Below are 16,757 nucleotides of genomic sequence, written 5' to 3'. Positions count from 1 at the left end.
CAGAACAGACAAACCTATAGAGATCTACGTGCTATTGAAAAACTATCTCCGATTCTGAAGTCCGAGGACTTAACATTAGCAATGGGAGCAATGTTAATATTATCTGAGATCGTCGAGGACCAAGACGTCAACGTTTTGGCTGCAGAAAAACACTTGATTATCTATACTCTAAGCACGTTAAAGGTGGCAATTAAAAATCCAGAGTTAAAGGGTAACATGAAAGCATGTGCATATTCGATAGCTGATATGTCGAGAGCGGTTGGTAACATAGCAATGAATAACAAGAACAAAGGTCTGATCGTTGACTTGGGCGGAGTAGCGGTCCTTGTTGACCTGTTGAAACGGAAAGAACCCGACGTACAGGAGTCTGCTGCTAATACACTTTGGCTTCTCGCACATTTGGAAATCGCTTCTGCACCAGGCGTTATAACATCTCTAAAGTCACTAAAACGATCTGGAAATACTGCTGTCATGCAGGCGGCAAGGAAAGCTTTGATAAAGATCAATCCTACCTCTCAAGGTTACACATCTGTTTGTCCTGTTCCATTAGATAATAATGCTGAGTATTTCATCTCTCATCACGTACATCTATTTTATCAATGCTGTTACTTTTTGAATTCGAAGCTTGTTATCGTTTTATTTGACCAAGACGATATATATACCTTCGAAATGTTTACAGGTATGGGAAGAACAGCTATCGCTACAAGAGGTCGCTGCACTTTCAAAACCTATAAGAAAAGTTTGAAATTTATCGAGGCTTACCAGAATTGTTTACTTACGAAAGGCGTATAATTAATTACTCACGTTATTGTTGTCATTAATAAGTGAAACCATAGACCTCTCGTTTTCCTCGAAGGTCCACAGTGAAACATACGAATCCCTGTCCTTTCCAGTAAAACGGGGTAGAAATTATCGTGTCAACCTAACTCGACAGAGAACATAAAACAGAGTAAACACTTCAATTTTTGAAAACCTTGGCCAGAGATTCAAACGATGTTCAATGTCGCCACGATGTCTGTGTATGTTCCCGTTAGTCGGTAGGCAGAGTTTTTCATGTCATAACTTAAGACTGCTGGTTAAAATATCATGCGATTCGATACGCAGAAAAATCATGAGGTCTATATCTGATTAAATTTGAGTGGTTGTAGCCTGTATAATGAACGGCCGTTTGCATAATTACTGACTGTGCAATTGGAAACGTTCCTCATGTGCCAAATTTGATTAAACAGGTACTCAAACTTTTTGTTGGCATTGCTTACATGGCATAAGCTATTTTGCATATTATTTAACAATTATTCTATATGAGGCGTTACATAAGAACGTCCAATACCATTAATTTCATCATGATTTTCAGGTATGGTGGTCATATTTTGGTCCAGCTGTACTGGACGTTTTATGAATGTATCAAAAAATTATTTGCTCATTTGCACATTTAACATATTTGTATTTAGTTATGTTCTAATAATGAATACATTGATTTTGACCAGACATCTGACATTTATTGATTGAAATTTACATAAAGGTTTGATAGGTACGACATTTCGATTAGTAGCTCATTTGAATTTTAATTAATTTACGTAAGTAGGCCATATATCTAAGCTGGATAGTCTTAACTGTTCAGACTTTGCCGAGCGGGGTTGACTGATGTCTTCACTGGGTAACTGGGCGTCCTACGTTGTGAGTTCGAACCTGATTGAAAATTTACTAAATTTCAAAATAGACAAAAGTAAGTTTGACAAATATCAAAAGTCTGAACAAATTAAGTTCATTCACTTTTGACATTTGACCTCATCACAAACAAACTTATTCAATATGATGCAAATAAGTTGATCAAGAGTATATCAGACTAACCAGACTTACAGTAATTAAAACTAAGTGTGATCACTACACCTTGAAGTCTGATCGATTTCACAGCCGTTTTAGTACTCAAATTCAATCTAGTTTGCAAATGGCAGAGCTATATACTTAGGAAGAACGGCTAAATTAACGGCGACTATGTAGGACTGATCACTTGGACTGATCGAATCGGTATACGGATTACTGGCGAAGAGGAGGCATACACTGACAAATATATGAGAATACAGTCGTAAAATTCCATTGGAAACATTATATGTCTTATATCATTTGCCACTTCTGCGAGAACGTACCGGATTTTAGTACTTCTTATTCTCAGACAATATATCCGACTCAATGTAGTTTCGAAATAAGGTAAACTCAAAGCTATGTTGAAAAAGAGAGACATTTTTTAAAATTCTTATATTTCAGAAATAGATGAAGATGAAGGCGTTGATTTTGAGTCGGGCGGATTTAAAGTTGAGATAAGTGGTACAGGCTTAAATGCCATAATGTTCGCCATGAGAGAAACAGTGGAACTCTTGGCGAAAGGGAGTGAAGTTGACATTATGATAGCCGTCCAGAAAGTATACGGAACTATCATTCTACCGTTCAACAGGACGAGTGATGAGCGACTGCGTCAGCGTTTTGGCGATCACTTAGCGAGTCTTGGAGGAGGCCACGAGCTGACAAAGTTGATGCAATGTCTTCAAGAAATGGGAGATATGACCCCTAGCAAACAAACCTGGATTGGCATAACCTTGTTGCGAAGCCTGTGTTGGAATTACTCTGATAACAGCCTGAAACTATGTAAGCAGTTCGGACAGTCGGGGCTTCTTGAACTCGTGCTGAAAGATATTGATAGATTTGGACCGACAGGAGTGGTAAATGAGGTAAAAGTGTACACTGTATTTTCAAAGTGCAATCGTGAAATACATGTGGAAGTTCATGGTCGGATTCGATAGTGTGATAGTGTTACGTTGTGGATATTGCAAACGATAAAAAGTTTGGCAAAAAATGTTTCTGGTCCTTGACATTCAGCAGAAGTGATGCGGCGACGTGGTTTGCTTTTTTCTTTTACTTTTATTTCCTTTCTTTTTTTATTTTTTTCTTAATAATGCTAGTTTGGCACTATTGCAACAGCTATTGTCTTTTATCACCGGCTGCATAACACTTCCGTTTTCTTTTTATCACGTTTTGACATGCAAACAGGATATCAAGGATAACTGTAGTGATGAACACGTAACCCCCTCCCCCCAAAAAATCATGACGCGCAGGTTCTGACATGATGCGGGCGGTGATCAGAAACAATATTTTTTGGCCTTATGTAAAATATATATTGCGGCATTTTTATCCTCTTTTAATACGCTCAGTCTTAAAGTGTTACTGCTGCAGTGAGTACACAGCATCATCTCTTTTCGTATTGCAGCCAATCAGCGTAAATTTGCAGATTTATTGCATTTTATTTTAAATTTAAAGGAATGAAGTGAAGACAGGCAACATTAATATAAATTGCATCGATAGTAAGAGAAGCCTAGACACTATCTGAACGTGCTCAATGATGCCCAAAGATTTGTTTATGAAACACCACGGTACAAACTTAATCAATGCTTTCATTACTGTTTAAAAATCAATTATGTCTATTGAACAGAAGAGATTGTATCTCTTGAAGTCAGCATTTGGCGTCCTGCATAACTGCGCCAAGGCAACCGAGAACAAACAAGTGTATCGGGACATACGCGCCATCGAAAGAATAGCTCCGTTTATGAAGTCACAGGACAGATCTCTGGCCATAGGCGCCCTGTTGACACTCTCCTACATAATTGAAGACAACAAAATTGATCTTTTGGAAGCAGATATAAAGTTGATCGCTTACATTCTCGAAATCTTAAAAAGAGCACTTGGCGACCCGGGGCTTAAGAGTATAACTGAAGGCGGCACATATTCAGCACTTGAAATCACGACGGGACTGGGTAACATTGCAGTGAATGACACCAACAAAGGATGGATCGTGAAACTAGGTGGAGTACCGCTACTAATTGACCTTTTGAAGAAGGATCGACCTGACGTGCAGGAGTCGGCAGCTAATACCTTATGGACACTGGCTCAGGCAGATAAACACAAGGGAAATATATCTTTTGTGCCAGGTGCCATCAACACGTTGACGTCACTTTGCAAGAGTAAGATTACAGCGGTGAAACAAGCAGGAGAGAGAGCATTAATGAGAATTAAATCTAGCGGACAAGGTCAAGTTCTCGGTAATTATACTTCTAACATTATTTCCTGAAACGGTACTGTACATAGAGGAACCAAATGTCCCTTAGTTTTATTTTTGTTCGACCGCCTTGGGTTTCGTCCCAACAGAAACATTTCGATCCATGTAGACCTTATAGTTGCAATATTTGCCGTAAATTTGATTTACAATACAGAATACTCATAAAAATGGTAACCAAGTTTTATGTTTTATGCAGGAGGAAGCGGATCAACATCTGCCTCAAAAGGGCGCTGTAGTTACAGAGAGCTATGCAGAAGGTTCAAGAAATCATTGGGATTACCAGGTTTGATTAGAACACGCGCCATAATACTGTTATGATATCAATCTGACGTTGGATAAGGGCTGTGGGTATTTCAACATTCAAGCTCAATTCACTTACGTAAACTACTGCCTAAAATTGCCTAGTTAACAAAATAGTGCGGGGTAGCGGAAAGCAAGATGTCTAAATCATGGAGGAGAGGAGCGTACAGCAGTTGTCTTGTTCTGCGTGGTCTTTAGGTCGTCAGGATTCTCCTCTTACGTCGATGCTCCTCCGTCGATGCTCCTCCGTCGATCCTCTACCAAAAACGTACCTTTTTAGTCCCTTTTATTCTTATTTTAACCTATTGTTTACACCCGCACGTTTGCGCCAGTCATGTTATGAATACTTAATTGGTGTGGGCTGTGGCGTCAGCATTGTTTATCACCGTCATGGGGAATCTTATGTATGTGGAAGTTAGAATTGAGCTTGAATTTTGAAATACCCACAGCCCTTATCCAACGTCAGATTGATATCATAACAATACCATGAGTTATTTATCATCAATTAAAGTCTTGTGAAGTACAGAAGACTTAAATATTAAGAAATCAACCGATTATAAGAGGCATTATCATATACCTATGCCCTATATTGTGTCTGTACTGAGTTCAGTGACATGATTTATCATGTTGATTTGCATGTCAATAAAGTGATACGCCTTGTTGATTTGCATATGAAAGGAATGATCAGCGCGTCTTTCTTTCATTCAATTGAATATTTGCATATGAAAAAGTGATACGACCTGTTGATTTACATAACAAAGCCTGATACGGCCTGTTGATTTGCATACCGGACTACTTACATGGTGGCGCCCTAATCAAAACAAACCATGGTGCCCGTCTATGATTTTGACTTTGACTACGATATCATGTCCGATCTCCAAAAGTGGCAGGGGTTTGAAGCATAGGGAAATGCGGGGTAACTAAATAAAACACATGTGTCGATATCGGATTAACCTGCTAGTAGTGCTACCAATTTGAACAAATTAAAGAGCAGAGCATCACACCGTACGGGCACTGACAGATCGATGACAGTCCAGCTGTTTGCATGAGCACAGACGCGCAGACGACAAGCAAAAGTGCTATCGGACATGTCGGAGGACCGGCAAATTCAAAAGCACAACTTTCAAAAATATCATGTATTCATGGTAAATGCGTTCTGGAAAATAATACCAAACACAACACTTGCATGTACCGTACCGATTCGGTAGATATCCTACATGTTTGATGACAGAGTTCAAGCATTTCTCTGCTCAACCGTAAAATTATTGTCAATGAGCCAGCTGATAGATTACGTCAGACGCTAGTATATCAATCCGCCTTAGCAAGATGACGCAAATAAATGTAGTCCATCAAGAAAACCACTGTGAAACGTATCATATTATAATATACGAGATTTATTCATTCAATTACGTGGGCATAGGTATATGATAAAGAGGTTATCCCTCGATATCACCTCTTGGTAGGGTCGTATTGCTGCTCGTGCGGTTGTGGGCCGCATCACACTCGTCTTCGACTCATGTGATGCGGCCCACAACCGCACTCGCAGCAATACGACCCCACCAAGAGGTGATATCGAGGGATAACCTCATAGTAACAGTCATGCATCAATGTCCGTTTCACATGTACTTGTTTAGGCTAAAGCAGAAATGATTTGTCAGACTGAGTATACAGTATATATATGTGTAATGTATTGTGTGACGTATTGAACCAGCGCAACCATAAACAACAGATTTCTCTCAGCAGTCATTTTTAGCTCACATTTTCACACGTCACTACTGTCATAGCGATGTCTGTCTGTCTGTCCGAGTGTGTGTGTGTGTGTGTCTGTCTGTCTGTCTGTCTGACCAGATTCAAGTCAGATTTGGTACATAGGTACCATATGCTACTTGCAAGAACAAATAGATTTTGGTCAGTGTGCCTTGCATATTAATGAAGTTATGCAATATCATTTTTTTCCATACAGTGGTTTCCCTATGGAGACGGTAATGACAGTGTAGATATATATCAAGAAATACCACACAAAATTTAATGAAACTTTTCACAGATGACAATCTCAGAACATTCTGGTGATACAATGAGTGTCATATTAATTATCTGCTCATTTGCATATTTAATGAACTTTTGTTATTAGTGATATAACTGAAATTCCTGCATCAAACTTGATGATACGTGCAACAAATATTAGTCTGATATATATCTAATTATCCTTAGAAGCACTGGAAGAGTCAAGTTAATTGCTCATTAGGATATTTTATGACGTTTTGTAATTAGTCATATAACTCCGATATAACTGCACGAAATGTGATGAATTCTGCTTCAGATACTGATCCGACTGATATCTAACTTAGTAGTGTCCAGTTAATTAATGGTTCATTTGCATATTTAATGAACTTTGTAATTAGGTATCTAACTCTGAAATTACGGCGCCCAAGTCAGTGAAATCTGGTACAGATATTGATCTGATAAATATATAATTGTACTGATAAGCATTTGACAGTGTCAAGTTAACAAATAGCTTATTTGCATATTTTATGACGTTTTGTAATTAGTCATATAAATCCAAAATAACTGCACCAAATGTGATGAAATCTGCTGCAGATACTGCTCTTTCAGATATCTAATTGTTGTGTTAAGCATTTGGTTGTGTCGAGTTAATTAAGGGTTCATTTGCATATTTAATGAACTTTACTCCAAAATTAAAGCATGTTACATTTGATGAAACTTGCTACAGATGTTGATCTGATAAATATTTAATTGTACTGAGAAGCATTGGGCGTGTCAAATTAATAATTAGCTCATTTACATATTAAATAAAGTATTGTAATTAGTGATTTAACTCAGAGTACTGTGCGAAAGTTGATGAAACCTGCTACCTATAATGATATAACAGATATCTGATTGTTCTTATTACACGCCTCACACGGTTGTCGATTATATTGGTATGAATTGGGTTTATTGACAGGAATATTGAAAAACATAATACAATTAATCCTCGTTAGAGATAGTTACTCTGGCAGTAGACCGTATACACGTCTAGTCTTAAGGTGAAGTACTACGAATTACGTCAAAATTAAGTTGTGGTGTCATTTTCTTGAAACTTTGCACAAATATTCTTGGAAGTTGTGCAAGTGCAAAAATAAAATAAAAAATGGGGGTCACCACGCTCGTTTCCATGGAAACGGACATTAAAATGGCGTCGTTAGAAATAAATAAAAATGATATAATTCACTTAAACTAAAGAAAGCAATTATAAAAAGCTTAGCAAATGAGTTAATTTTAATAAACACCAAGACTTAAGATCCATATCTATCGAATGTATAGTTTTCATGATGTTTGTAAAGAAATTTTTACATAAGTATGGATTACAAATGATGATATCGAAATTATATCACCACATAATTTTCTAACTTTCTTCCTGTCGCTTTGAATGGTGTCATTTTAACCAAACTTGGCGAATAAAATCCTGACATAATACCATTTAGTTTACACTTTTCATAAAAGGGTGTCACCACGCTACTTTTTTCAATATCTCCAGGTGAATGGGTAATATGCGCCATGTAAATGGGAGAGAAATGTTAATTTGTCGCTCATATTGAATAAAAACCAGCTTCATAGGGGGTCAAAATATGACAAGGTTATAGGTCACATGTATTTCTAAGAGACTGGGTCAAAAAATTAATTAAAAAGCGCAATTTCAACAATGACAGGTGATGTTAAATACATGCGCTACAAAGTAACCCATTTGCGACAGGCTGGAGTTAAATCTGCGCAGAAACGTTCTAAAGCGTGTGCGCGTCCGAATTCGTCGCCCTTTACCTTAACTATCAGAAGTCTGTCTGCCACTCCACGTCGTGTGCTCAATTTAACTGCTGTCAGAATATACAATGTCTGTCTTTGTTCTTGTGTTTTGGTTAGTGATTATCCTGAGGTCTGCAAATGTTTCTTAACATCTCCTTGCTCGTTGTTTTGTCACTTTAAAATTACACAGGTCAAAGGTTCAAATGTCTTACAAAACTTCATAACAGTCAAAAAGTATGCAGTAATTCATGTCATACTGTATTATTTCATGCATCCAGTAGTGTCTGATAAATGTCATACATGTCGAGTCGTCAGCAGTCAATTTCATTGCTTGATAACTAATTTGTAATAAGTTTGTAATTTTGTCAAACTCAAAATCTGTACACGTCATTTCCTCCATTCAGAGGGCACATTAGCAGGTCAAGTTGTTGTGTTGAGTAAAATTTTCTAAAATTTTCTAGTCCGTTTACTGGATATCAAATATTCTGTGAAGCGTACTACTATTAATGAACCTGTTGTAAAACACGTGAGCACATTCAGTTCATATCTTGTTTTAATATTCTTTCTGTTCAGAGGTATTTTTTGAGCCAAAGTTCGACATATGCTACTGCACAAGCTGTCATAACGATAGAGGTGACAAACTTTATTATGCTAGAGGACAACCCGCTAAAGATTACGGGGTTCCATTTGGATGGTGCCGTCTCGCCCTCAAGTAAGTTGCATGTTTACTCTACGATAAGATCCAAAAACATTTAGGTCTGAAACCACTGTAACAATTACATTGACCAACATACAAGTTTTCGTCTATACAAACACCGTCCATGACATATTCATCCCTTTATTTTGTTATGGACTTTTCAAAAAGAATCAATAATTTTTATCCGAGCTATTATTTTGCTCTTACAGGACACCTCCAAAAGCCGAGGCATTAGATGTATTCAATAAGTGGCATGTTGCTTTTCATGGCACCAGACTGGAATCGGTTAAACCAATTCTCGAAACCGGAGAGCTTTTGATGCCAGGTATGAAAATGTTTTATTAATATTAATGTTTAGCTTACTAAGATGTTGTGATACTTAAATGAGGCTTAGACTTTAAGTCATTGCATGATTCTCTCTCATCTCCTTTGTCTGTGTTAACTTGTCAGGAGATATTCGGGTTGGAGGCGTAAAACTGAGTGAGTGTCCCGGCCACTTTTCAGACGATAGTAAGCCTCGAGGTTTCGATACTAAACAGATATTCCTTTCTCCAAGCATACGATATTCCGGATGTGACGTGTATGCACCTGAAAGCGGGTGAGTATGTCAAGTTAAATTCTCCTTTTAAAATTGAACTTCCTCGAAGATTATGTTTAATATTTTTTTACAAAAGAATATTCTAAGGGCCAATAAATTTTCCATCTCCCGGCATGAATCGACTCGTCTTTGCATCGAGGAACGAGTAACACACAATTTTTTTACATTTATCGACCGTTCTGATTGCCGACATATAAACGGCCTAAACTCGTGAACGATTCTTTTAAAATGATAAGCAATACCCGGTGCAGGAACTGCGCACTGAGAAAAGAGTATTGGCTTTCAGTGAAGGTCTTAATATAGATTTTGATCTTCGAAGAGAAAAACCTAGTTGTTTGCTGGTACTTAATGACTAAAACCGTATAAATTTAAACTGTTCTCTTACAAAATCGACAGAATCAACTATGATATCATACCTTTTCGCATATGAAAACAATTTAACTTTAAATTGTTGATATCTAAAATAAAATGGCTTCTTTTCGATGTTTCATTATGCTCGAAATTCGATTTTTTAATTTTACGAAACAGGGAGAACGAACATTCTATTTTTTCTTCATTTTTGAAAACGATGACAAATATTGACAGGTGTTATGTAGCATTGAACTTCAAAATTAAGAGATGTTTAAATGTTTGATTAAAATTTCTCCATATCATGTTTTGCATTGTAATACCTAACACAGCCAACATTCTCTCCTGCTTCAGTTTCTTTGACAAGTCAACGAAGAAGTCCCATAAGGCCAGAGTAGTGTTCCAGGTGTGCATCAGCCCAACAAGTTACAAAGTCGGACCACAGACCATCGATGCGAAGTCTGAAATCGACCCCAAGTTCAGTAACCAAGAAATTGAATGGTTCACAAAGGAACGTGGAGCTGTGATTCCGTACGGGCTACTCGTCAAAGTGGAGTGAAAGTACAATACGGTCCTCCAGATAGACAACCTTTCGCCTCTACACGCAACATGGGAACGTTAGTTGTCTTACAGCTTGTATTTGCCAAACGACATCAGAGCAGTATAAAGAAATGTATTTATAGCATTTGATTTACCTAGAAATCAGTACATTTCCTTTCTCGGGTAATCCACATAAATTTTTCTATTCCAGCTAATGATTAATACTTTTCTTTTTTCATCCAAAAGACTCAAAATTAGGGAAACACTGCAAGTGTTCTTTTTTATTATAAATCTTTATTTGAATTTTAAATCTTATAATACTACTCTCATAATATGATGAACAAGTAACAGCCAAATTGCAAAAGCAATCATGAAAATGTATTTCTACAGGGCCTTCCTTGCGTTTTAAAAACATGAAAATCAAACAAACTTATCGGGGCAATACCATAACAAATTGAAAAAATCTACTATACTGTACTAAAGTAATGTTCGGGACATTTTAGTTCTTAATAAGAATGTTGTTATCCTATTTGTCAAAAAACAAAACAAAACAATACAAAAAAATCTAGCAATGTTACGCGAATTGAATGGATTAAGTTTACCCTTTGTTGATTTTTTATGTATTTAGTATTGATGACAAACATTTATGTATCGTTTTAAAATTAACGAAAGTGTGTATGACGGTAAAAATAGTAAATATGTAATGATTTTTTTCGGTTCAATGCAATTTTGAAATGTCGGTATGCAAAGAAATGAACTTGGAATAAGCATGAAAATGAAAACCGAGTGATTTCTCAAAGTTTTGCTGTCTGTCTTTTTTTCTTGTAAATTTGCTACAACCATGAAGTACAGTAGGCTATGGTGAATGTCATCAACTTTGAGCTGTATTGAAAATACCTTTCAGTGCTTTCAGTGTGTCCTTTTGAATGTCAGTACATTGAGAACAAAGTTTATCGAATCATTGTTGGCCAATCTGACAGAAATATACTTCAGTTTTGCAATTATCTTAGTGCTTTCGGTGGCTGTGCATATTTTAACATTTCCCTGTCTTCCGGAAACATGAAATGCATATGGAACTGCTGTGATTCTGTTCTGTCAACACCGCTTGTATTCAACACAATTGGAACTAATTTGGGATAACTGGATAGTGAAGTAATGTCGCTTTATTCCGCAAATGTAAGCTCATCTGCTTTTCCTTTTAAAGTATATACTTTTATGAATAATTTGTAAAGTTGCAATATTCAGGTTATGGCACCTAACACTTTTGAGAAATTCAAACAATTTGAAGATCCAATTCTTTCTAATTAATTCCAATCGTGTTATTGTAATGCCTGTATTATTAATTGCGAACAGTTTGTAAAATCTACACTCGAAGTCATCAGTAACAATGTAATCTGTAGATCATTTGTTTGCTTCGTGAAAAAGAAAATTCGCTCGTCACCTCTGCACCCCCTCCCCATAAGCGGAAGAATAATTGATTTAATCTCTGGTCTTATCAATAGATGTTTGCTAAACATCCCCGTATGTGTGATCATTGAGTCAAAACGTGCACATTCAAAAATAGAAGAAATGTGTGCTCAATACTCATAATTAGTATCTTTCCGTTGTTGCCAACAATTACTGGTTACAGCGCTAGAGACTGAAATAGGCATTGAATTCTTGAAGAAGCGTTGCATATTCGCTGAATACGAATTTAAGGTAGTATGCGCCTCGAAAGTTTAAAACTTAAACTTTTGCTTAAACTTTCCCCAATGAAACTTTCGAACATTCTCTTACCAAAGCCAGAAATATAACTTTTAATGATATTTTTCTCTAGTTTTGTTTGTTAATGTCACGTACAGTTTCTTTGTCTGAACTCCTAAAGTACTCAGAACTCGACCTGTACATGCGTGATCTGCAGTTTTATTGTTGACAATTGAATTCCAATCCGGAGTAGAATATAAGGTAAATAAAAATTTTAGACGCTGTTGGCAAGCTAGTTTGTTGGCAAGCAAGTTAATTTTGTTTTAGGGAAATTTTATTAGTGAAATTAAAACTGTCAGCGGCAATAAAAACGATACTCGTGAAAATAAAAATCGTCAAAAATTACATATTCTGGCCAATTAAGGTAGCATGCGCCTCGAAAGTGAAAGATTTAATTTTTTGTCTGCAATGTGGCACAAAGTTTCCTGAAGAAATTTTCAACCATTCTCTCACCAAATCAACAATTCATGGGTCACGGTACAAAGTTTTGAACTAGCGAGACAAATTACTCAATATTTTTCTATAATTGAAATTCAAAATGGCCGCCTTCCCTGTGATAACCCTATGGAGTAAAAATAAATACGGTGAAAGATTTATTTCTTCAAGAATTATAAAATGAACGCCCACAAGAGGTAGATTAGGAAAGAATATCTGTCCTCGAGGCGCGTTCTACCTTAAGGTAAATAAAATGAAAATCAGTCACCGACAAGTACGGTCTTTGTCGTTGTTTACCTGATGTCAAAGGTTGCTAACCTCAGACTTAGAGAGCATTTCGAATTGTTATTGTTGCCAGTGAGCATAAACCTTTTTATTGCACTGAGACACTCTACATAACTTGGCGGAGTTAGAACAAATGTTTATTTTCAACCACTAATTTACAACTGTACTGATTTTGAAAACGTGCCTACTAGTAGCAACATATTCCCGATAATGAAAAGTCTTCGTCAATGGAAGTAGATTTTCCAAATGTTTTACTTTTCTTTCGATCAGTGACCCCGGAAATAGAATAATAGCCTGGTTTAGTGTGTATTTGGCTTTTTTCCAGAAATCTTTGTTATTTGAAATTATTGTTTCATTTTTGCTTTTTGGTCATAGGCACCCTGGTCGTAGTAAGGTGGATCGAAATATATGATAGGTCATTCGGACCTTCCAAAATTATGTCACTCTTTCTCTGAACAATCCGCATTAAAGTGAAGAATGGCAAGTCTCTTTGAACCTTAGTTTCCGTATCGCGATTACAGCTGTTGCCTATATACATAAAATACAAAACGAACGAATGCAGCGCCCTCTCGCGTTTTCAGGAATTAGGTTAAGTTGGCCAGGGTCACCATTGTTAAATCGACGTGATTTCCCGGCCATCTCTGTTTAGCTCCGTGCATAGCATTGATTGGGCGTCAAGAACGAGTCATGTACTTATTATATAAAACTTCTAGTGACTATTCATACGCCAAATGCGAAACTCCTACATTGTGTGGTACATATCGACCAATTAAGTTGAAATAAATGAAATTGCAATCATTTTCATGATCTGCTTAGTTTCTGTGTTATATGAATGTTTACAGAGTACGAGTTCGGGAGTTTCGATAAGCAGAATTCCATTCGCTTATGCTCGCTCCGCTCCGACTATACACTAGCATCACCTAACTCATATTCCTAGTACTCACCCACTGCTCATCATTCAGCAAAACAGTGAGAAGCAAAAGCTGCAATTGTTTTAGATTAAAGGTCAGTTAGTCATTTGCGCCGTGCTATATATAATTCTAACGCAGGTCAAGTCTAATATAGTCTGTAGCAAATTTCCTCGGAATGTAATTCTAGTGCGCCGCGTTTACTACCTTCTTTGGACAACTGTTGATTTGTCTTCTCCTCTTTTCATCAGAGAGTAACCCTTTTTTAGCCATATTAAAACAAAAGGGTAATACAAATCAGATTTGGCAAGAACAGCAAGAATTCATCTACTGAGAATATGTTTGCTTGTGAATGAGCATATGGCCAACTATCCTTGAAAGCAATATTAACCTGGACAGTGATTTGAAGATCTCTGAATGGGGTTCAGATGCCTTTAAAAATGAAATATTTCTAAATTGGTATGAAATATGTACATTACACAAGTTTTAGACACAAAAGTAACCTCTGTCCTCATTATGATCACCCTGAAAATCCTTCATTACTACAGGTTTGAAGTGGCCGTATTTCATGTCGTTACACAAAGGTATGTAGAAATGCTTGAAAAGATGGAAAAGCAAAGGGAAATAAAGTTGGAAAGTGTTTATGGAAACAAATCATGAGCATTCTCATAGCAATAGCGACGTCATAAAGGAATACTAATTGACTTTACATTAAATGTTAGAGGCCGTAAAGCCGTGATCCCTTGATATTGTCACACTTGAAATAGTACGACTTGGACCAAGCAGTGGCACAGCGCCCTCCTGTGTTCCCTGCACTTGTTGTCATGTGAGTAAGACAATATCCTTTAAGGGCTATGCAAGGTATGGATCTGACGTCGTCCAATTTATGGTAAGTCTAAGCTTGCGTATTTCCATTTCTTTCAGTGAGAAACAAATTCTGGACCACTCAGTTTATGTAAGATGTTGTGGGTTTATTACAGAGGTCACTCTAGACAACTAATCATTAAGTTGTAAACTTGTTTTATTATTTGAAAAATATGTGTGTTCGCTGCTATAAACTTACATCGACATGGATAGCTGTGAATCATGAAACGTAAACGCTAGGACGAGGTAACAGGAAAAGGGGCCATAAAAGAAGTCGTATGTTTCTTTGTGGCATTTTTACCCCAACAGTAATACAGTGAAGACAAAAGATACGTGGACAGTCAGTCCCTTGATCAAGGAACTTCGTGAAATAAAATCGGCTCTGACCATGGAAGCGTTGGTATTCAAGGTCGATGAAATCTCAATGCTTATGGACTGGGTCAAAGACCAAATTGAATGTTTAATATTTTACGTTGTAAAATCCTCGCATTCCTTTGACCCTCGTACAAAGAGCAGGTACTCGGACAGTCGATAAAATTCATGTTTATCTGTAGACAAAAGAATGCAAGTTCGAAGTTTCGTTGTCAAGTTGTATTGTTATGCATGGTAAACAGTCGAGAATTTTGTCAGACTAGTGAGAAGGTGCTCATCAGCATTTTTTCACAATGACGTTCAATAATTGTGGCCACAGGCGCCGAAAATAAATAATACTCTCTAATGAATTGGTTGTACTGAAACGGTATATGCAAACAAAGGAATATTTATAGAAACAGAGGAATATTTACAATATGCGTATAGAGCGAGCATTATTTAACTTTTTACGAATCAGGAAGTGTTAACGTTGTTACGTACAATCTTCTTCGAGGGAAAGTTGTTGTCATGTATATTTCTGACTACCTTCTTCTATTTACTTATTTCTGTAAAGATGCTGACTAAAACACATAGTTAATGTACGGAAAGATAAAACAGACAATATTACTTGAAATTTTGTATATCACGTTTAATTTGCATTCGAGAAAGGCTTCAAAGTATGTCTTGCAAGCGTCGGTGGAGGGCAAAAACGTAATGCTGATGTGTGCCAATGTTACTTATTAGACTCCATTTTTCTAAATGTTTTCAATAAAAACTGCTCTGTAATAATTTTTCCTTGAAGCTCTTTTGTTTTAGAACAGAAAAGTCAAATGGTTTACTGTTTCAAAGTGTTATAATGGAATAATACTTTACTCGAGAAGAACAGTAGGCGTGTTATACAGGGAAAGGGACAAAGTCGGCCATTTTTCATGAATTTTGTTTCATACGAGACACTATTTGTATTATTTGACAGGTTGAAAGGAATGGGTTTCAGACATGATAAATAACACCATCGCAAGAAAGAATAAATGGTCTCTACCATTAATTCAGCTCCTCATCACTGTGAGCATCATCGTGTAAAAAACACACACAGTGACACGTCATGCATAGAATTATATGACTCTAGATCGAGAACGCAGTGTTGTAGTTTGGGAATTCACTACTACCGATTCCGTTTGCTAAAGTTACATTTTGAGGGTCAGCTTTGCATGCAGAACTTGACAGCCAATCACGTTCTTCGATAAACCGTTCTTTGCTGCAAAAGAGAACATTGTTCGTAATGGAAGCTGCAACAGTCGAGGAGCCGACGACAGTAGAGAGACTGTGACCTATTGCCTAATGGCGGATTTGTTTTCCACTCGTTTGCACCTCCGTGTAGACTTGTCCATGGACTTTGGGCACAGAAATATCAAAATACAGTAAGGATCCGTTCACAAACACCTCTGGAGGGGGCGGGAGATCCCAAAAAAGTTCTCAGATTTTTTTGAATACCCCCCTAACAAACCAGCAATGTGTTCAAGACGCCCCTTCTGACTTGCTATAATTTTGAAGTCCCCCAAGGAAGGCAAAATGTGGCCGATATAGTGCTTCGTCCAAAAATATCAAATCATAATACACGGGAGTCTATTGGGCAAACTATTAACATTTCCCCTATAAAACAAGCTATATCTCTGTTATTCAAAGGTTGTTTGACCTGAAGCTTCCAGTTGTTATTGATGACACAATGCACTATTCCAAATAGTTTGTATGCACTATTCTACATAGTTTTTATTCTGTCAAAGT

General features: G+C 37.0%; 1 protein-coding gene across 1 annotated transcript in view; it reads left to right on the top strand.

Annotated features, from left to right (window-relative positions):
• Positions 1 to 10,408, top strand: part of LOC139132188 (uncharacterized) — a 212,236-nt gene extending 201,828 nt beyond the window's left edge. The window contains exons 8-13 of the mRNA XM_070698577.1: positions 2,266 to 2,726; positions 3,485 to 4,027; positions 4,305 to 4,391; positions 8,780 to 8,918; positions 9,354 to 9,501; positions 10,204 to 10,408. Coding sequence (XP_070554678.1) covers positions 2,266 to 2,726; positions 3,485 to 4,027; positions 4,305 to 4,391; positions 8,780 to 8,918; positions 9,354 to 9,501; positions 10,204 to 10,408 — 1,583 coding nt within the window. The remainder of the gene's footprint in view (positions 1 to 2,265; positions 2,727 to 3,484; positions 4,028 to 4,304; positions 4,392 to 8,779; positions 8,919 to 9,353; positions 9,502 to 10,203) is intronic.
• Positions 10,409 to 16,757: the final 6,349 nt, after the last annotated feature.

Source organism: Ptychodera flava, chromosome 4 (assembly GCF_041260155.1).
Source record: "Ptychodera flava strain L36383 chromosome 4, AS_Pfla_20210202, whole genome shotgun sequence".
In the NCBI taxonomy this organism is placed as follows: Eukaryota; Metazoa; Hemichordata; class Enteropneusta; family Ptychoderidae; genus Ptychodera; species Ptychodera flava.
The sequence above is the reverse complement of the archived record's forward strand: the minus strand, read 5'-3'. Positions and strand labels throughout refer to the sequence as shown.